The sequence below is a fragment of the Gossypium raimondii genome, chromosome 9 (genome assembly GCF_025698545.1).
Source record: "Gossypium raimondii isolate GPD5lz chromosome 9, ASM2569854v1, whole genome shotgun sequence".
In the NCBI taxonomy this organism is placed as follows: domain Eukaryota; kingdom Viridiplantae; phylum Streptophyta; class Magnoliopsida; order Malvales; family Malvaceae; genus Gossypium; species Gossypium raimondii.
The window spans coordinates 32,802,527-32,824,415 of record NC_068573.1 but is presented as its reverse complement, the minus strand read 5'-3'; the positions used below and the strand labels follow the sequence as shown (position 1 = coordinate 32,824,415).

Genomic DNA, 21,889 nt, shown 5'->3' with positions numbered 1-21,889 from the left:
ATGAAGCGAATTCATCAATAACCTTGCATCTTGGATATGAGCGAACATTTCTGATCTATCATCCCCTCCAACAGTAAGTCGAGAAAGAACAGATCGGGCATCACCCTCAAGAATGACATTAAGTGAAACCCAAATCGGCAGCAAACTGTAGGGCCTGAACACCAGCTAACGCCTCTGCAACAAAAGCATTAGGAATATATTTTTTGGTATGGCAGCATGCACCCAAAATTCTACCTTCATTATTTCGTATAACCCCTGTGCTGGCCAATTTTTCAGAACCTCCAAAGCCTGCATCAAAGTTAATCTTGACAAAAGGGGCATCAGGGGGTTTCCACCGAGACACAACCCTCTCGATATTCACAGGTACACTTTGTTGCAAACTTCCTAGCTCTAGCATGAATGCTCTTACAAACATACCAATGTCTTTAACCGTGTCCCATTTATGCTCATGAATCCCCTTATTTCTTGAGTGTCGTAAAGCCCAACATATAACAACAACTAGCTTGCAAGAATCAACATCATTATTAGAAAAAATAGATAATAACCACTGAAAAACTGATATAATTCTGTTCAGAAGGCCACTTGACATTAAAAGCTTCCCAAACACCTTTTGCTACATCGCAGTCCCTGATGGCGGGGGCGGGGCAACCCAATTAGGGGTAGCCCGAAAAGCAACGTCCCAACCGAAAGCCACCTCCTGCTTATCTATTGTAATTCGATGCGGGCAGAAACTTTCACCATGTCCAAGCCAGCCACAAAGGAAGTAGAAAAGAGATTATTTCTCGTAATAGAACTGCGCATAGAAATAAGAATCCTTTAGGAGAGCAATCTTCTTCCTTCGTTTCACGGGGCAACGAACTTCAAGGCGCACCTTAATATGCATATACCCTTTAACACCCTGACTCATGGACTTGGCATCATAATCTAGGAAAGCCCCCACAAATTTACCAAAACTGATGCACCATTGCCTCCGACATTAGTCCCGAAGGAAGATTGTGTACTTACACCAAAAAAATTGTAAAAAGAGTGGAACTTGCAACGGATCCTTACTTTTCTTCGGTTTATGAAACATTAATAAATGATTATTAAAGCTCCAGGGAGTCCCTGTTAATATCAATCTCATAAAAAAACTTAAACAAAAACTTTTTTTCACCTAAATTTGAAATGACCACTCCCTCAAGAGAGTGCCAAAGATTGGCTTAAAGTATTCCTCATTGCCTGAAATTGCACCAAGCTAGGCAAAAATTGAAAGAGAGATCACATTCCTCCCCTCTATCCACCTCCCCAACCTGACCCAGAAATTTTGACCGGATTTTAAAGGTCACATTGACTACCAAAATGACTTAATAAAACAATTAGACTTTTCAGAAAATTTTATTTTCTTTAAGTAAATTGCTTATTTTACAGAAATCTAAGTGTGGCTTTACTTGAATTTATAAAATTATTAATTTATATTGAATTTAATCAAGATCAATTAAATAAAATTTCTTATTAAATTTGAAAACATATTTAACTATTAATTGGTCATTCAAAGTTTCAAAACCAATTTTACAGCGGAAAATCTAGAATTTATAATTTATTAATGGAAACCATCATTTCTAATTTTAAAGATCAATTATTAATTTGTTATTCAGTTATTTAATTTATCTAGTTTTGGTCACAATGTATGCAAATATCAAAATATCCCTATAACAATACCTATGTCACAATTAAGTAAAATAAATTATTACAAACCCGAATAAAATAAAATTATAAAATTTAACACTTATTTAGCAAAAATCGAGATGAAACCTTCGAATGCTGAGTTCGAGTTCTATCCATACAGATTGCCTGAAAGGTATTAAACTATGGGATGAGCTACGAAACTCAGTATGAGATCAATAAAAAATAAACAGTGTACCCAAGACCATAAAATCATTTGTGTTCACATTAATAACATATACAACAATATCACCAATCACCATATCGTCAAAGTATATGAAATCACAAAATTTGTATAGATGTTCATGAATTTCAATGTAGTTTTCTTAGCCATCCATCTGCTACACACCATATCCAACCATACACATCATATAAAAAGGAGCCGTAGCTAATTGTGGTTAAACCATAGGTAACAGAAAATAATTGAAACTATGCTGCTAGTCAGATTGCATGGATAAACCACTAGAACAGTGTTATGGACGAACCGCTAGAATAGTATGCAGACAATTCGCAAAAACAAATTGCGAACAAATTGCCAGAACTCCGAAATTGCAAATTTACCGCCAGAACTCTAGTAATTGCAAATATACAGCCAGAGCTCAACAAATCTCCTCTGTCTCCGATCAATCCAAACTCCGATGCAATGCGTAATGTCATTATCTCATAATAGTAGAATCAGATACGATACAATACAGAAACGTGTCATAATCACACGATCAATAATCATAACAGTGACATGCTTTATAGGCATGCAAACAAGAGATACAGAAAATAACAACATGTTTAACATGCATTTAATGAAGCAGAACAGTGGGCATGTACATAGGCAATTGAAGACTATAATTAAGGATTGATCGACAAACACACAGCAGGCTAAAACAACAAGAAATTGAAGCTAATCGACACCAAAACAGTAAGCAACGCATTTAGATGGCAAACGGTGCAAGGTTGAGCAACAAAATTGAAGTAAACTAGATAAGAAGTCACTAACGAAAGTAACCAGTAGCAACTACTTGGAGGTTGATCGATAAGTATTTGGTACAACAACATTAGTCAACCAACATGTAAAATAGTACACACACATACACCATTCACAATTGATTTAAATCTCACACCTCGATTACAATACATAGAACACTAACAATTGACTGAGCACCACTACAACTTGGATTTGTCTCGATTCCTTCCTAATCTGCAACTCGGACATGATAAACATGTAACAAAATGATTAAAATCAGCCAATGAAACCTCTATGGCATTCGGCCAACCGAGATCAAGAAGGAAAATGAAATCTAATTGATTGGATCAACTTATGCTACACCGGTTTGAAGACCCGTGTTAACATTTGATCAACGAAAATAAATGCTTGCTAATCATGTTAAGAGGATTCAGCCAAGGGGTGAGAATATGTACAAAATCAAAAGCAAAATAAGAGAAATAATGATGACAAGATGAGACTTAGATGGGGGGACAATATAGAAATTATGAGAGCAACAAAAGCTTTAATGTGCAACAACAAGAGAAGGAGAAATGGATAACAATGAAGAATAAAAAATGGCAACAACTTATGAACAAAATATTGATATTAAAAAGATAAGGATTCAATCAAATAAAGTAGAGAAGTGATGGGCAAAGGGACGACATAAACAGAAAATAAAAACTAGTGCTTTAGGTTGCAATAATGGTGGGTTACGGGAGAAAATTGAAGAAGAGCGAGGAAAAAAAAATGAAGGGGACGGCAAAGAGAGGAAAAAAAGAAAAAAAAACTCTAACAAAAATTTAGTCTAACCTTTAAAAACAACTGATAACCATTTTGAGGGTTTTTTTTTATTATAAAGTTAATCCCAAAAATAATTAATTACTTAAATAACTTATGTTTTGATAAAATATAAAAATAATCCGAAAGCTACAGTAAAAGTTGGTGAAGCCAAAATATTTGGCGTCACTAACATGCCACGTCAACAATTTGGATAAAAAATTAATTTTTTTGTAGAACCATGTATAATGACTGTCGAAACCGTTTTTTTGAAAACAAAAAATTTAGTTGTCGACTTTAAAAATAAAAATTGGAGTCGCCACCGATCCTTGATTGAGGTGTGACCAGCTCACCTTAAAAACAATTTCGGTCTGCGAAATTTGAGAAAACAGGTTCGGGAGTCAGTTACGCACGAAGAAGGGTTAGCACCCTCGTAACGCCCGAAATCGGTACCAAATTGATTATTTAATGTCTTGGTGTCGAAAATTTGAAAAGATTTTAAAAGAAAACTTCTTATCTCGTGAATGAATCAAAATAATAAAACATTCTTATTTCAAAGAAATAAAACACCACACCCAGTGAGTTAGGGCACAATATTTTTAAATCTTCAAAATACCGACTATTACCTTTTGTTTTAGAAATTCTTATTTCGAGATAATGAAATGTCATGACCAGTAAGTTAGGACCCGACATTTTTGAATTCCCGAGAATAAGCTTTTATTTGAAATTTGTGAATTTATTGTGAAATGAATACTTGGCTTTCTAAATTCATCGAAAAATAATCGCAATCCAGTAAGTTAGGACACGATCTTTCTCAAGAATCATAAATGCCAGATATTTTGGAAATTTGTAAAATATGACTATTTTAATGCTTTGACGCAACCAAAATATATGCTTTCTGAAAGGCATGTTAAAAAAGTTAATGTATAACATGAAACAAATACTTTAATTTAAATTATATATGTATATTCTAAAATGTGTGTGTATTTATATATATGTAAAATTATGAAAATAAGAAAAAACCATAAAAGTATGTATATGTGTATATATTTACAAAATAAAAAACGTATAAGTATGTATAAAATATAAGGCATGTGAAAGTTAAAATGAAAAAAACTATATAAAAAGAAATTTCAGAAATGTACGAATGAAATATATGCATGCATGTATAAAGCTTAATATATATATATATATATTAAATATGCATATATATGACATATAAAATATGCGAATGTACATGAATAAGAAATATAATAATAATAATGATAGTAATAATATAATAATAACACAATGCCAAATAATATAAAAAAAACTAAAAAAAAATGATTAAGGATCATATTAAAAAAAATAAACAGAGTTTAAAGGCCAAATTTATATAAAAAAAAACTTGATTAAAACGTGTGGCAAAAGGGGGAGGGCTAGCTGCGGATTTCCCCATTTAGGGTGGAGACGCGCGGACCCAACTGCGGGTCGGGTCGACGCGCGGACCCTTCCCCAGCTAAACGGCGCCGTTTCGTCTGTTATAAAACTCAACAAAAATATCAAAAACAATTTATATTAAAACACCAAACAACCCTAGCCTTCTCTGTTAGGGTTTTTCAATTTTCCTATTGTTGCCGCCGCTAGGCCGACCTTTGGCCTCCGATGACGCCCCGGCCTCCGATTGCGACGGAGAGGGGACACCGCGACGGCACCAGGTAAGTTCCTTTCCCTCTTTTCTTTGTTATTTTAAGTGAAATAAAATCCAAATAAAAGAAAATACAAAATATATATATATAAATATAAATATAAATATAAATAAAAAGACGATGGACACTTCCAAGAAAACAAAAAAAATCACCTAAAAATACTGATCTTTTCTGTTCTCTCTTGATTCCCCCCCTTTACAAACAATTAAAATCGACCCTTTTATAGCCGAAATGTACAAAATAAAAACTATCTATTCTGTTATTCTTTGCTATTTTTTCTCCTTGGACTCTTTGAGTCCGTTTTTACAGGTAATCGTGGAGAAACGGCGTGCATGGAGAGGTCAGCCCCGAGACGTGCGGCGATTGGGCACTTGCTGGAGGCGGGGAGGCTGCGACGCTACTTGCTGCTGCTAGGGTTTCTGTTTTGGGGGTTTTGGGCTAATTGTTTGGGTAATTAGGCTTAAGTGGGTATTGGGCTGTTAATTGGGCCTGTTTTAAGAGGGTCGGGCAATTTGAGCTTGTACAATGACACCACTTATATAAATACTAAGAAAATACTGTAATTTTTAAAAAATAAAGGAGAGGGACTTTAAGCAGTTTTACCATTTTCTGGTGGAGCTAAATAATTTGGTGCCACCAACCCTATTCTGCTCCTATTATGTTGCCTGTCCTTTTTCTGATTTTTTTATTTGTTTTTCATTTTTTGTTTTTTTCATTTTATTTGTTTTTCTTTATTTACTTTTTCATTTTAATTTTTTTTTATTTGTTTGTTTATTATTTATTTTATAATATTTTAAATGTATATTTTAAATATTTTATAATATTATTTTTAATTTTAAATATAATTTTTAATATTATAAAAATTTTAAATTATTATTTTTAAAATTATTTTAAAGATATTCAAACGTTTTAAAAAGTATATTTAAAATTTTAAAAATATTATATTTAAAATTATTATTATATTGAAATAAAATATTATTTAAATTTTTTAAAAAAATTTAAAATATTATAAAACAAATAATAAATTTAAAAGTCATATCTTTAAAAATAATATATTTTAAATGTTTTATAATATTAAAAATTATATTTAAAATTTAAAAATCTATTTAAAATTAAAAATAATATTATAAAACATTTATAATATTATAAAATAAATAATAAACAAATAAAAAATTGAAAAAGTAAATAAAGAAAAACAAATAAAAAAATCAAAAAAAGGATAGGCAACAGAATAGGAGCAAAATAGGGTTGGTGGCGTAAAATTATTTGACTCTACCAGAAAAAGATAAAATTGTTTAAACCTCTAATTTTTCAAAAATCGCAGTATTTCCTTAATATTTAAACAAGTGGCGCCATTCTACATGACTTCACAAAAAAATTAAAATTTTTATCCAGATTGCTGACTAGCATGCTAGTGGCCAAACATTTTGGCTCCACCAACTTTTACGGTAAATTTTGAGTTATTTTCTTATTTTATTAAAAAATAGGTCATTTAAGTAATTAATTATTTTTTGGGGGTTAGTTTTATAAAAAGAATCCTATTTTGATAAATCAAACAAAATCTTTGAATATTCAAGTTAATCAGATTTTTTAGTGTTAGATAAACTGAAATCTGACAACTTGCTACGGGTGGACGACGCATGCTTAAAAGAAAAAAAAAATTACAAGGATAACTTCACTTACTCTTTACCACTAGGCCAATTACTCATTCTTGATATAATTTACAATATTTATTTTTAAAAAAGGCGTGACACATATTAAGGTTTGAAGCAAATTTTGCAAAATAATAAAAAAATAGTACAAGGGAAGAGATTTGAACTTAAATTTCAAGGACAATTTCACTAACACTTAACCACCAGACCAATAATTCATGTTTTTATCAAATGCACAAAGATAATCCTAAAATCGGAGTGTGATCACTCCTGATTCACAATTTCGATTCTATTAGCCCGATTTTTGGGATGTGACACTAGGCCTCCTCCTCACCATCACTAATCTTGAGATTTGCCAAATTCGTCTCCACAAGGATGTCGTTCAATCCACAAGCACTCCGTTGTGATTACTCTCTTGTAATTACAAAGAATTATAATTTCTTAGACATGTTTGGTCGACAGAGTGGAATTACATCTTAAAAAATATCGGTTATTATAAAAAATATCAGTATGAGAAAAATAATTTCTAAACAAGTAATAAAAATTAAATAATCATATGTATTATGTTAGGCTAAAAAGTAGTTAATAATACGATTATTAACAAAAATAACAAGAAAAATAAACCTCGTATGCAATTTTATCTAATTGTTTTAATGCATATTTGTTGTCCTCTTTAATATTTAACATATGCTTCTTATCATTATTTGAATTTGAATCTACATCATTAAGATTATCAAGATCTCCTTCTTCCATATACTTTTCGACGCATGAATCATCTCAATTCCACCTATGATTGAAGTTATGAAATATGCAACATGCTAGTATGATCCCATCTTATTTTTATATATATACTATACTAAGATGATGTTAGTATGAGAAATATTTTTTTAGAATAACAAATGTCTTTTCAACCACATTTTGAATCTTGAAATGTCTCAAATTATAGAGTTCGTGAGCTATCTATGGTACTTCTATCTGGCATCATTCTCTCAAATGGTATCATACCTCATGATATGATGCAATAAAACCTTTTGTATTTGCATAATTAACATTGACTTTATAATATTTGTGTTTATAGTCCAAATAGTATTTAGCTTTAATTATAAAAATTATATAAGCTTAATTTGGAGAAAAATTATGCTAGGTTATACCCTTAGTAAAAAATAATATATAACCTTTATAAATTGTCCAATAATTTTCATAGCACTTCTTATAAATAATATAATTTTTGTCATAATTTTAAAAGTTATGTTTTTTTATAAATAAGTTATAATAAAAACTATTAACATTTCTTTATGAATAAATATTATTTTTATAATATATAGTATGGACACATAAATAAGTTATGTTGATACTTCTTGGCCATAATTTTTTATAAATAAATATATTATAACACTTTTATAACATGTAAATTATTTTTTATAATAAACTTTTTGGCCATAACCTTTTTTAGGATTTAAATAATATAATTTTTTGTTATAACTTTATAAAGTACATAAATTATTTTTATAATATAATTGGGTGCTCCAATTACACACAATTCAGTGAGAGCCACCAATTACCATGGTTATCCAAACATGCCATCATTGCGTGACTACAAGCAATTACACTCAAATCCAATTATCAGATGACTTTTCAAACACTACCATATTGTAAATTTAAACTCGAAATTAGAAAGATGAGTAAAAACTCTTTTAAAAATAAGACCTTTTCAAAATAAGCGAAAATATTCATTCTCTTTACTTATAACAAATCATGGGAGCGGCTAAATGTTATCGATTACATTAGTTTATTGCTAACTCATATATACTAAAAAATAATACCCCTACCAAACATAACATTATTGAACTATGATTTTTATTGTGGATTCTAGGTAAGGCCTTGAACACATATTATTAGGATAACTTGTGTAAACAATAGTTGAGAAACACCATTCATTGCCCCTTAGTTGGCATATGGCGAAATCAGAATTTCATAATATATTTAGATACATGTCATGAACCAAGTTGCTAGACTTTTCTGATAACAACATTCCTCCTATCACATAAATCATATAAGTTTTAGCATATTGTTCTATCTACTTGAGAATTGCATTAACATTGGGACCCATTTGATAAGTTTTATCAACCATGTAAATTTCATGATATCATCATCCCATTCTTTCTCCTCCTTGTCAGTAATAGCATCAAATAATTGATAACATAACCAGAACAATTCAATTGGACAGTCTCTTGTTATCGGTTGTTTTTCAATAAAAAAGGTTGGCTATTACTTTTGATACAATACCTACTTCTACTTATTACCTCTTTTCTAACCCTTAAATCAGAAGAAAAAAATATGATTCCTAATTCCTTTAATAGCAATGGTTCCAATTGAGTTAAGACTCAACCATTGAAAGGTCGGTTATTAAAGTTATATCTTTCAATTTTATAATAGCTTCCTCGTATGGAAAATGAAAAGTATGTGTTTTCAAAGTGGGATGTAACGACCTGATAGTCAGGGGTGTCAGAAAGTGTATTTTCGAGACTCCATTATCGTAAATTGGACTCGTAAATATTTTTAAAAAATATTTACAAAGTTAGTTGTGTAGTTAATTAGGTTTTGGTTAGGTGAATTTGCATGAATTAAGAGTAATTAGATATAAGAACTTAATTGCATAAAGGGTGAAAGTTGAATTATAGATTAAAGAAAAATTAAAGGGACTAAAGAAGCAATTATGCCATTGCTCATAAATGAGGCAGCATAAGTGTATATTATTTTAAAATTTAAAGTAAAAAATTATTATAATATTATATAATATTAAATCTTAATGTTTAAGTATATATATTATATTATAATAATAAAATAAAAGAAAAAGAAATAGAAAAGAAAGAAAGAACAAACGAAACACAAGGGAAAAAAAAAGGAAGAAAAAGGAAAGAAAAGGAGAAAGACAAAAGTTAAGGGCTTCAAAGTTTCAAGCTCAATTGGTTAGTCAATTTAGTCCTTTTTTCTTGTTATTTTTATGTTTTTGGAATCTCGGTATTAAATACTACCCGACCCATGTCAAATTTTTTAGAAATTATTGAGTTTTAAGTGTTGTCTTTGTTGAATAATTTTAGTATTAGAATTAAATTGATAGATTTTAAGTTAGAAATGAAAAAGAATTGAGTTGTAGAATAAATTGTAAATTTTGAGTAATAGGGATTAAATTGTGAAAATTTGAAATTTAGAGGTTTGAGTGAAAATAGAGAGTTAAATCTAGTTTAAAGTGGAAATTGAATGAAAATAAAGAATTAAATGTGAAGAATCTAGTTTAAAGTGGAAATTGAAATTTAAGCAATATTTGAGTAAAAATTGAAATATTCAATATGAAATTGAATTGTGTTGTATTGATGATTTTTAATTGTTTTAATTTCGTAGCTAACGTCGTACCGGAATCCTCGACTAAAAAGGGAAAAGACAAAGTCGACGAGGAATACCTCGGAATTTCTGGTTTGTATTTCTATAATCCGATTTAGTTGTTGTTAATTGTTATAATTCAATTTAATGTATATGGTAAGTGTTGAGGTGAGAATTATTGTGTTTTGCAATTGAAATGGATTGATTTAGTATGTGATGAATTTATTGAATTTATATTGATTGAATTGATATATATATTGAATATATTGATTATTTGAATTGAAATGAATATTGGTTGTATTTGAAAAGTGAAATTAAACCCTATTCACTATATCGGGCTGAGTCGGATATAGTTGAGATGCCATAGGATTGGAAGAGTTCAGGGATTTCTTCGACTTCGAGTCGATGAGACACTGGGTGTCAATTTACTACTTTGGATTAATTCGATGAGGCACCGGGTGCCAATTTATTTCGGTTTAGCCGATGAGACATTGAGTGTCAAATTATTACTTCGAATTATCCGATGAGGCACTGGGTGCCAAACTGGTGTGTTTTGGTTAGATCCGTGTATCCGTCCGAGTCCGAGTCGTGTTAATAGGGGTAAATGAGTAATAAAGTTTTATGATTGATATTGAAATGACATGGTATGAGAAATGGAAGTGAAATAGTGAATTGAAAATAGAATGTGAAATATGTTGCAAATATATGGAATATATGAGTTACATACTCATGAAATGAATATGGAAAGGATAATACAATTGTATAAAGAAATGTGAAATAAATTGTGAGAAGCTATTTATATAGCAAGTATGTGAATTGAGATATTTGTGAAACAAATAAAATATGATATGGTTGTTGAAATAAATAAATATTAATATGTGTTTATATTTCAATAGTATATATGTAATTTCTTATATTTAAATATTCAGATTATAGAAATACCACTGAGTTTTTACTCAGCGCACGGTTTTGTTTTCCGTGTGCAGGTTAGGTACTAATTTTGATTGCTGATTTAGCATCCAACAACGGTCCTGAACTCAAATGTACTGATGTTTATCCTTTTGAAATGTGTCGGCATGTACCTAAGGTGTCTTATTAATAGTTATTTTGTGAATTAATTGTAATAAGATTATAGTTAATATTGGTTGGTTATATACATATAAATATGTGTTTATGTTTGAGGTCATATTTTGGCCTGTTAAGTTAATGTTTGAATGAACATGAATTAGGCAAAATAGATTGAATTTGACATGTTTACATATTGGATTTGATTGATGTTTTATTGATATGTTTTAATGATATAATTGTGGTACCAATGAGGGTACACTAGTTAGGTACCTAGGACGATTGTTTTGAAATGTTTTGGATGTGTTTGATCGTGTTTTGAATTTGTTAAATGAATGATTTTTGAGTTGCTTGATTAAGGTACATTTTGAGTCCACACGGCCAAACACATGAGCGTGTGACTGGACCGTGTAAAGGGCACACGGCTAGGACACGGGTGTACGAGGCCATTTCGAAAGGGCACACGGTCTGGCACAAGTCAGAGAGTTACACAAATATAGACATGGGCGTGTCTCCTGACCGTGTGAGTCACACGACCTGACCACACGATCGTGTGAACCCTGCAGCTTTGAAAAGTTTTAATATTTCGCAAAAAATTCTCTGAGTTTCCAAATTAGTTCCGACTTGTTTCTATCACGTATTTTGGGCCTCGAGGGCTCGAATAAGGGACAATATGTATGAGCTTGATTGATTTTGACTTGAATATTATATGATATGAAATGTTTTGAAATTATGTTTGTTTTATCGGTAATGCTCCAAAACTTTATTTCGGCGACGAATGTGGGTTAGGGGTGTTACATGGGACATTTTAATTGTCACTAATAAATCAATTCTTTCTAAGTGGCGTTCAATACATTTATCTAATTGGTCAAAACGAAGATTATGTTGGGCAAAATAGTTGGATCTTCATCTTGAGAAAAATTTCACTAAAAAAGAATTTAATTTACTGAAGTATCAAAAGAAATTCATAAAAAAAAAACTTAATTGTAACAAAATCTAATAATAATAAAATTTTAAAAAATGAGTGATAATTTGATCATATTTACATTTTAGGAGCAAAATGTTCATGTTGAAACATCAATGAAACCATTAGATAAATAGTGGATTAAAAAAATAATTCGGGTTAAAATATGGATAGAGAGAGAGAGAGATTTTAGGGTTTTTAAAATGAATTTTTGGATATTGTGTGAAAATAAAAGAAGGGGAGTAAGGTCTAATTAGTGTATTTCGTTATATCAAGAATTGAGTGGCAAGAATTCAAGAAGAATTAACATCCCATTCGATATCGAAATACTCTTATAAATTATATTAAAAAAATCCAAAAACAACCTATTTTAAGTAACATTTTAAAAACTAAAATATTCATGAAATTGTTTGCTTCTTTGTTAATAATATATCAAATATTTAATTAAAAAAATACTATAATAAATTGACAGAAAACAAGAATAAATATAAATTTGATTTTTTACGAGTTACAACGTGCACGACATCCCTTTGTGCAGAACTTACATAGACTGATGAATAACCATCCCCCTAAGAATAGGATTATGAAGTACAAACAATATCCTACAATTAAAATGGTTCCTTGCGAAAATTCATTAAAGAGAAAAATTAATAACCATGGGAATAACCAAAATCCCAGAATTGAAGTGATGAATTTTGACGCCCGATAAACAATACTCATCAGCACCAATAAGAAAACAAAGAATATCGAAAATATATAGATGACATATCTTGCTAAATCTGTTGGCGCTATGATACTTACTGATTGATTGAAGCATATTGCCAAAAATGCAAGTAGTATTTGAAGTGTTGTCCTGAGGCCAACGGGAAATGGTTTAAGGGGGGCTACTGTTAAGAAAAATGCTGTCATAAACACAACATAAGTTGGAACAAAGAAACGAAGAAAGTAAACTTCACCCAAGACTGATTTCCCGGGCGCATTTGCATCATATGATCCTTTGGACTTTGAGAAATTTTCTCCTTGCAAAACACCGCCAGGCGGGCTAAGAGTCACTTGGAAGGATGCCGTTAGCAGCAGTCCTAAAATTATTAGTAAGGTACTGCGGTCCTCGCTTGATATATTATCTACATCGTCAAAGATTAACGATGATGCCTTTGCCACATACTTGCCAATTTGTTTCTTCAACTTATATTTAAAGTTGGAAACTCGTGGACTAAAACTATCACGCAGAATGCTAATGCTTTCAATATTGTTCTGTTGATGCGCTGCCTCCAGTGCCGTCAAACCAGCTTCATTGGTCTCATGCTTATCAGCTTTGCATTCTAGTAGTAGTTTGAGCATCTATTTAGTCAATAATTTGAGATATTAAAAAAGAGAAGCAACAACCAATCAACCATGAAATACAAAACAATCCATGTAATATTAATTATATACAAGAGATGATGGATCGAACCTGGGGTTGATTATTGATAGCAGCTATGTGCAGTGCAGTGTTGCCATCTTCGTCTTTCCTGTTCACTACTTCGTGACAGTAGTCTTTCTTTTTAAGTGTTCGAATTAGAACCTGGAAAGCGTCCAATCTCTTCTTTTCCGCTGCAATATGCAAAGCAGTACGGTTCCTAGTTGTAACGTTTTTGATACTTTGGGGACAAACCTCCAAAAACCTATCGACCAAGCCATCAGGGTTTCCAACTTTACTTATCAAGTGCAAGGGAGTCTTACCCTTCTTCCCTTTGACACGAACAAGATCTTTATCAATCTCTAGGAAGCGTAGCACCATCTCTTTATGCCCTTTTTTAACCGCAATGTGAATTGGGCTCAAACCTTGTTGGTTTAGCTTCCTAGAAATGATGGCTTTAAGTTCATCATCTCCATTGCGAACCCAATGCATCCTTCTTCTGCAGCTACGTGTAATGGAGTTTCCGTAAACTCCACTTCATCAAAACTCCTCAAAACATTTCCATTTCTTTGAATTAATGAATACAAATCACTAACATTTCCTGTACGAGCAGCTGTTCTCAAACTTTCATCCATCTTACACTACACCAAAACCGGCTTTTAGCGGCGTTTTTAGCGGCGTTTGAATAAAAAACGCTACTAAAGATCGAACATTAGTGGCGCTTCCTGGAAAACGCTGCTAACAATAAGCAATAGTGGCGTTTTTTAAAAAGCGCCGCAAAAAACCGAATCCAAAACGACGCAGTTTTGTGAGCTTTGTGGATTTAGCGACGTTTTTAAGGAAGCGCCGCTAATGCTTAGGGCTTTAGCGGCATTTTTGAGAAAGCGCCGCAAAAAACCTAATCCAAAACGACGCAGTTTTGTGAGCTTTGTGGATTTAGCGGCGTTTTTGAGAAAGCGCCGCAAAAAACCTAATCCAAAACGATGCAGTTTTGTGAGCTTTGTGGATTTAGCGGTATTTTTAAGGAAGCGCCGCTAATGCTCACGGCTTTAGCGGCGTTTTTGAGATAGCGCCGCAAAAAACCTAACGTAAAACCTCGCAGTTTTTGTGAGCTTTCGGGGGTTTAGCGGCGTTTTTAAGAAAGCGCCGCTAATGCTCAGGGCTTTAGCGGCGTTTTTGGGAAAGCGCCGCAAAAAACCTAATCCAAAACGACGCCGTTTTGTGAGCTTTCGGGGATTTTGCGGCGTTTTTTAGAAAGCACCGCAAAAAACATAAGGCAAAACGACTCCGTTTTGTGCGCTTTCGGGGATTTAGCAGCGTTTTTAAGGAAGCGCCGCAAAAAAACCTAAGCCAAAACTACACCTTTTTTTGCGCTTTCAGGGATTTAGCGATGTTTAATTGATTTATTATTTATATTAATTATTTAAAATTGAACTTATTTCTAATTAAATATTTAAAATCTTCAGAAAAAATAACACGTGGAAATAATTTGAAATAAAACACATGGAAAAATTAAAAGACTATTAGTTAAAATAAATTTAAAATTTTTTGGGTACATGATTACTAATTATTTTTAATTTATATAATAAAAAATTTCTTATATAATCGTAAAAGAGATATTATTAATTTTAAAATATTGAATTAATTATTACTATAGTTTAGGGTTTTCAGTTTAGGGTATATGATTTTATTTAAGATTTAAGGTCGGTTTAAGAGTTCATATTTTAAGGTTTTAGTTAGGGAGTATTTATGGATTTAGGGATTATGGATTAATAGGGATTATGGTTTAATTAAGGGTTGGGATTTAAGGCTTAGGGGTTAGGGGTTTAGGAGTTAGATGTTAGCTAGGGGTTAAGAGTTAGGGATTTAGGGTTTAAGGTTTCAGGGGTCGAGTTAGGGTTTTGGGTTTAGATTATTATTATTATATTTAAAATATGTTATTATGTAGTTGTAAAAGATAATAATAAAATTGTTTAGGGTTTTTAATTAGTTTAGAGTATATGATAAATTTAATATTTAAGGTCGGTTTAGGGGTTCATATTTAAAGGTTTAGGGAGTAGTATATATATGGATTTAGGGATTATGGATTAGGGATTATGGTTTAATTAAGGGATGCTGGTCGAGATTTAAGGTTTAGGGGTTAAGAGTTTAGGGGTTAGACGTTATTGGTTAAGAGTTAGGGATTTAGGGTTTAGGGTTTAGGGTTTTAAGGGTCGGGTTAGGGTTTTGGGTTTAGATTTTTTTATATTTTAAATATGTTATTATGTAATTGTAAAAGATGTATAATTTAGGGTTTAAATTATGCCTTGAAAGAGATGTATATAATAGATAGACTTAAATATTTATATCATTTCAATGGTTCATTTAGGGTTTAATAAGGTTAAGGTTTACTTGAGATTTGAAATTTTATACAATTAATTAATGTTTTATATTTAAAAAATTGAATCTAAACCATTTGATATATTTAAATATTACCTTAAATCGAATTAATAAATAAGTTTAAAAAGTAATAGATTGCTATGGATAATGTAGGTATAATTATTAAATTTGGAGAGGCCAATTTATAAGAAATAAAATTAAAATACAAAATAAAAATGAAATAAAAACATTAAACTTTTAATTTTATCTAATTTTTATAAATATTACTTAAAAAACTAAATTTTTTAATTTTATCTAATTTTTATAAATATAACTTAAAAAAACCTATGTATTAAAATTTTCCAAAACAGCGCCGTTTCAATAAAGAATTTCATTTATTAGTGGCGTTTTTATCCAAAACGGTGTAGTTTTTGACTACGAATTTATTGGATTTTGCGGCGCTAGGAGAAAAACGCCACTAAAGGTCAGCATTAGCGGCGCTACGCTAAAAGCGCCGCAAAATTTCATTGTTGTTTAAACAAAACGGTGTCGTTTTTTATGAGCATTAGTGGCGCTATGATATAAACGCCGCAAAGTTCGAAAAACTATGTATTAAAAACTATGATTTTTTGTGGCGTTTTTGTAAACGCATACAAATACTTTTAAAAGAATCGCGCCATATTTTTCCCAAATTTTGAAATCCTAATTTCCCAAAACCCCTAACTTTACAAAATGCGACTTCTCTTGTTCGAGTTAGCTATTCTATTCTACTGTCCTCTGGTTTCAGTTTTTAGTTCTAGGTTTCCTCTTAAAATTCCCTCCCACACACTCTTTTTTGTTCTTTTGTTTTTCGTTTTCATGGTTCACACACTTAGAGAGACCCAAACCGACGCTTCGCCAGACACAAATCGTGGGAAGACAAAGTTGTAAAACGAATATAAAGAAAAGGGGGGAGGGGTTGAAAGGTGGCTCCTTCTTGCTTAGTTGTGCTCCAAAATAGATGGGGGCTTTGGCGCCAGCCCTTTCCACTTGGATACCTGAAGATGACCTTCTTTTGAAGAACGCTATTGAGGTACTTGCCTTTTCTTTTCTCCTTCATTGGTTTTTAAGAAAAGGAATAAAATAAAGATTGGGTCTTTTTCATACTTGTTTCAGGAATTGGTTTTACTTGTGGTCTCAATTCGACTTTTCTTCTGTTCGTATTTGCTGTCAACTTGAAGTCTTCTTTGTTTTTCTAGTAGCTAGAAAATAATGCATTTTTTTCTTTTAAATTTCTCGCCCGTTCTATTTCCTTGTTTTATTTATTAGAATTGCTGAGCTTATTTACGTGTCATTCTTAGTCTTTTGGATGTATGGCACTGCCACTGTTCTAGTCTTCAAATTCTGGGTTTATTGTGTTAAAGCGTGGATTCATTGCAATATAAGTTGGTTGTGTTAAAAAAAATTATACGATTCTTGCATTATGTTTATAAAGTTAGGATAGTCATAAGATTATCCTCATGTTGTTGTTGTTTCAGAGGAATTCTATTGCATAATGCCAAAATTTGTCAATAGATAGATTGCTTGTGAGAATGCGATGTAGAAATATTACTAATAAACATGGTTTGCGCTGTGCCAAAGTGTTTCTATTCATGGATGCAAGTAGCTTTTCTAAAACATGAAATGACATTACTATGGTTGGTCTGGTAGTGCCCTTATTTGCATAGAGTGCATGAATATCAACAGGAAAATGGGATCCAAATTGTGCATTTAGCATGAATATCAAGAGGAGCAGCATCCTTGAAGATCCTTTACCTCTAAATGGCTTCAAAGAAAGTGTCTGAATATTTGGAAGAATGAATCTTGAAGTTCGTATGAAGATATTGGAAGATAAAGTTGACAACGAAACCATCAACTGGATGATGGAGAACTTTAAACTCTCAGTCAAACAACAGGTAAATTCAATCTTACTTTTAAAAGAACTTGATTACATAGGTAGTAATCTCCAATCACACTCTTAAATAAAGGTTTCATTCACTTCTATAGATTGAGGCTGTTTTAACCAAGGACGAACTTCAACACCTTGCTTTCTTATGCAAATCCGAAGTTGATTCAATTGGTAGGTTAACTGCTGGAATCTTGTGGTTGCTCAAGCTTGAAAAGTGTGCCGCTCTCATCACTGAATCATCTAATTCTGAGTCTTCCCTGGTGAACCTTACTAACATTAAAGAACTTAAACAGAAACTGGATAACATGCATAGTTTACTGCTGCAATTGCGGGTTCAAATTTGAATTTCTTTATCAAAAAAATATTTGCTTTTGATCATATATTTTTACTCATTCTTTATGTATATAGTAAACATACTATAATTACATGTCCGAGTATATGAGGTTTATTAAGCATTGATGAAAGAAATTTAGTTGGTGTAATCCGAAATTTTGAATTGTGTTTCTACTTTACTGAACCCTGTTTCAGTCTATTTCTTTGTACCCTTTTGCAGGCTGGTGCTTCTTTGGAATCTCTTGCTAAGGGTACTAAAAACTCAATGGGCTTGTCAACAATTGCACTGAATTGCACAGAAGGTGGTCATATTTATTTTCTTTATGAAAATTTTCTTCGCTTCATTTTCTTTGATATTTTATTTTGTTTTTTTAGTATTTTTTCCTCTTTATTTTGATTTTAATTTTTTTCATATTTGAATAATCTTCTATTGTTTTCTATATACTCATTTCTTGATCGGAGTTTGGTTTTAATTTATGTCAGTTTGAATGTCCCAGCAGTAGTGACAGTGGCTTGTGGTTTTTCATAATTTTATTGTTAAACTCTTCTAATTTCTTCAAAAAAATAAAAGAAATGTATAGTATATTTTAGTCGCTGATATTTTGTTTGAAAATTTATCTAATCTCCTTTGTACTTAATTTTTTCTATTGTTGGTCGGGATCCACTTATTGAGGTGTTTATCGACAACCCTCCGGATTATTTTCTTTTACATAAAGCAACTAACCTTTTCCCACACCTAATCTGTTTTAAGTTCTTCATGATTGAACTTGAATGTTTCATGGTATGTAAGCTGATCAAGGTATAATAACGCATGGACTGAGAGTTCAGTCATGTTGGCTTCATATTTGGTGGCAAATTCCGTAAATAGTATTATGTTTTCTAAACAGGGATTCATTAGTACTTTGTAGTTTGTATAAGTGACATTCTAATTTTGTCCATGATTTCTTTGTTTACTGTAAATGTTTTAATATGCTTTTCTCTTGCCGTCTATCATTTTCCCCTTTTGCAGGTAGCTATTAGTTTGGAGAAGGCCGCATTATCTGACGAATATTTTATTAAGAGGAAGCTTTATCCAAATGTTGATTTCTATTCTGGGTTAATATATCGGTAAGATAAGATTAATTTCACTGCTCACTTTGAGAAACTAGACGAATGTATAAGATATATTTTAGATGTTGGACCAGTGACAATTGAGGTTTTATTCAATAGGGCCATGGGATTTCCACCAGAGTTCTTCACTGTGTTATTTGCAATCCCTCGAATGGCTGGGTACATGGCACACTGGCACGAGTCTCTAGATGATCCCGATACAAAGATAATAAGACCCCAACAGGTCAGTCAATACTTCAGGACTCAAAACCTATATTATTATAATTATACTTATGATCATGACTGTGGAACCGAAATAAGCAACGAGGCATGTTATTTTCTTCTAGTGTAGTGTGATTCCATATTCTTGGTTGGGAAAATCCCTACCAACTTTGACTTGCTATGCTGCTATGTTTTATCTGGTACTCAATAAAAACCCTAGATAGTTGGCTATGAATTTTTCTACTTTTTTTCTCAGCATCCAAAAGTATAGTTCTTTTTTTTTTATCATATTTTAGGTGAACGATTGTAGTAGAAGATCTCATGGGAATTTAGTTTAATTGATGAATGCTACTGTGGTATAACAGCAGAAATTGTGAGAGTGAAGGAGGGGGAAAGAAGATGAAAGCAAAAAGGAAACTTGGTGATAGTGTAGACGTAAAACGGGACTTAAAACGGCAGAGGGTTGTGGATTCACCATCTTCACCTCCTGAAGAGTCACTGTGCCTTATAATGACGATGAAGATGATGAAAGGAGAGCATTGAATCACATAGGCAGCAGAGAAGAAGATGGTCACAGAGTTGAAAGTGAAGAAGAAGATGATGAAGATGAAGATGAAGATGAAGATGATCCATTTCAGTTTAATTTCAAAGGGTTTTTGAATTTCCATTTTAGTCTATAAATTTTACATTTTGAACTTGTGCATTTTTTTTTTTTGCAATCAATTAGTTGCACTATTTGAACTTGTAATTTTGCTATTTAAATATTAACATAATTTTTCAATATTTTGACTAAAAAAATTAATTTATTATATGATTAAATACTATCTTTTTAACTAAAAGTATATATTTAATACTAATTAATTTTTGATATTAATAATGTTTGATTTTAATATTTAATATTTCTAAATGTTTTTTAAAAGTTAGTGGCGTTTTTCCATAAACGCCGCCAAAGAATGGTGTTTTTAGCGGCGTTTGTAATCAAAGCGTCGCTAAAGGTCTTTGATCTATAGTGGCGTTTGTGGTAAAAGCGCCGCTAAAGGTCTTGAGCTATAGCGGCGTTTGTTAGAAAAGCGCCGCTAAAGATCCTGATCTATAGCGGCGTTTGTGGTAAAAGCGCCGCAAAAGTTTGCGGCAATAACAACAGTGGCATTTTTTGTAGCGTTTTCAAAAACGCCGCAAATACTTTTAGCGGCGCTAAAAAGTGCCGCTAAAGGTATAAAAAACGCCGCTAAAAACCTGTTTTGGTGTAGTGTTAGGAGGAAGGATTGATAGACAATAAGAGAGAAACTGAATGGGTTTAATCAAGTCCCCCACTTACAGCAATTAGCTGAAAAGACTAAAGACGTACGTGATGTATGGTCTATGTATTGGAGTCAACAAGGAAACAACATGGATAGAAAGGGCACCCAAATATACGTATATCTTTTTGGTCTTGGTCTTCGACTAGCACATCAACTAATATTTGAAAATAGTTTTTTAAACTTTTAAAGTAGTCCATTTAAAAACAAGTTTCTAATTTAATCAAATACTAAACAAATTTTATTATGCCAATAGCTTGGAATGCTAATTAATCAACATGATTTCTGACATTAAATCTCAATATCTAAAATATTTTAAAGATGGGTTTTGTTTTGATGTATGCAAAGTTATAATATACAGGTTAAAGTTTGCTTTTTAGGTCTTTTGTAGTTTTTATACATTTAAAATTTAGTTTTTATGTTTAGATTTTAAATTTTAAATTTAATTATTAATATGATTCAATTTTTTTAATTTATTGGTATGATATTTTAAAATTGTAATAAAAATATTATAATAAATCTAAATTTAATGAAGAATTTTAATAATATTAACAATTAAATTTAATTTTCAAAATTTGAAAATTAAAAAATTAAATTACAAAAGAGTACAACAACCTTTTATAATTATGAAGTAGAGGTGCTCATGGGCAGGCGGCTGCCCGCCCGATGGCCCTTTGAAATATGGGAGGTTCGGGTAAAATATAGGCCGAAATATGGGTTTGGGCAAAAATGAGACCTGTTTAAAAGCGGGCAGACCTCGGGTAAACTTTTTTTGGCGGGCCCGGCCCGAATTTAATTAATATATATTTTTTATTTTTAAAATTTATTATATGTCAACTGTCATTAATACATTTCCCATTTCCCTTCCCTTCCCCATTTCCTCGACCCCAGATAAATCCCTAACCCATTCTCTCCCTTTTTTTCCCCCAAATCGGAAATCCACCTCCACCTCCACGACTCCACGCCATGGTGCTTCTAGCCTTCTTCGTCTTCTCAAAGGTGAGTTTGTTGTTAACCTTTGAATTAGTTTTTTGCTTTGTGCTTTTTGATTTTTAT

The 21,889-nt window shown here is 31.6% G+C and overlaps 3 protein-coding genes across 3 annotated transcripts; 2 read left to right on the top strand and 1 right to left on the bottom strand.

Moving 5' to 3' along the window:
- Window positions 1-118: 118 nt before the first annotated feature.
- On the bottom strand, window positions 119-14,197 carry LOC105797647 (ankyrin repeat-containing protein BDA1-like). Its single transcript, XM_052621230.1, has 4 exons — window positions 13,661-14,197; window positions 12,753-13,548; window positions 795-924; window positions 119-566 (listed from the first exon to the last, which is right to left on the bottom strand). The coding sequence occupies exons 1-4, from the start codon at window positions 14,096-14,098 to the stop codon at window positions 119-121; spliced, it is 1,812 nt and encodes a 603-aa protein (XP_052477190.1). The 5' UTR covers window positions 14,099-14,197.
- A 3,494-nt stretch (window positions 14,198-17,691) lies between these two features.
- On the top strand, window positions 17,692-18,250 carry LOC128032455 (uncharacterized). The gene is made up of 2 exons (XM_052620614.1): window positions 17,692-17,898; window positions 17,990-18,250. Exons 1-2 carry the CDS (start codon window positions 17,800-17,802, stop codon window positions 18,233-18,235), a joined length of 345 nt encoding a protein of 114 aa, XP_052476574.1. The 5' UTR covers window positions 17,692-17,799; the 3' UTR covers window positions 18,236-18,250.
- Window positions 18,251-18,867: 617 nt separating this feature from the next.
- Window positions 18,868-20,169, top strand: LOC128032391 (citrate synthase, glyoxysomal-like; the record flags this gene model as incomplete). The annotated part of the gene is made up of 4 exons (XM_052620401.1): window positions 18,868-18,897; window positions 19,234-19,331; window positions 19,434-19,557; window positions 19,904-20,169. Coding segments are annotated over 4 exons (261 nt in total), but the record flags the coding sequence as incomplete, so codon positions are not given.
- Between the last annotated feature and the right edge of the window lie 1,720 nt (window positions 20,170-21,889).

Bases quoted from the DNA above. Each gene is read 5' to 3' on its own strand.
- LOC105797647 (XM_052621230.1), bottom strand. From the start codon at position 14,098: ATGCATTGGGTTCGCAATGGAGATGATGAACTTAAAGCCATCATTTCT. The intron at 13,549-13,660 runs GTTCGATCCATC...TTGACTAAATAG, and splicing joins CTATCAATAATCAACCCCAG to ATGCTCAAACTACTACTAGA. The intron at 567-794 runs GTTCTATTACGA...CCTTCTGAACAG, and splicing joins GATTCTTATTTCTATGCGCA to AATTATATCAGTTTTTCAGT.
- LOC128032455 (XM_052620614.1), top strand. From the start codon at position 17,800: ATGAATCTTGAAGTTCGTATGAAGATATTGGAAGATAAAGTTGACAAC. The intron at 17,899-17,989 runs GTAAATTCAATC...TCACTTCTATAG, and splicing joins AACTCTCAGTCAAACAACAG to ATTGAGGCTGTTTTAACCAA.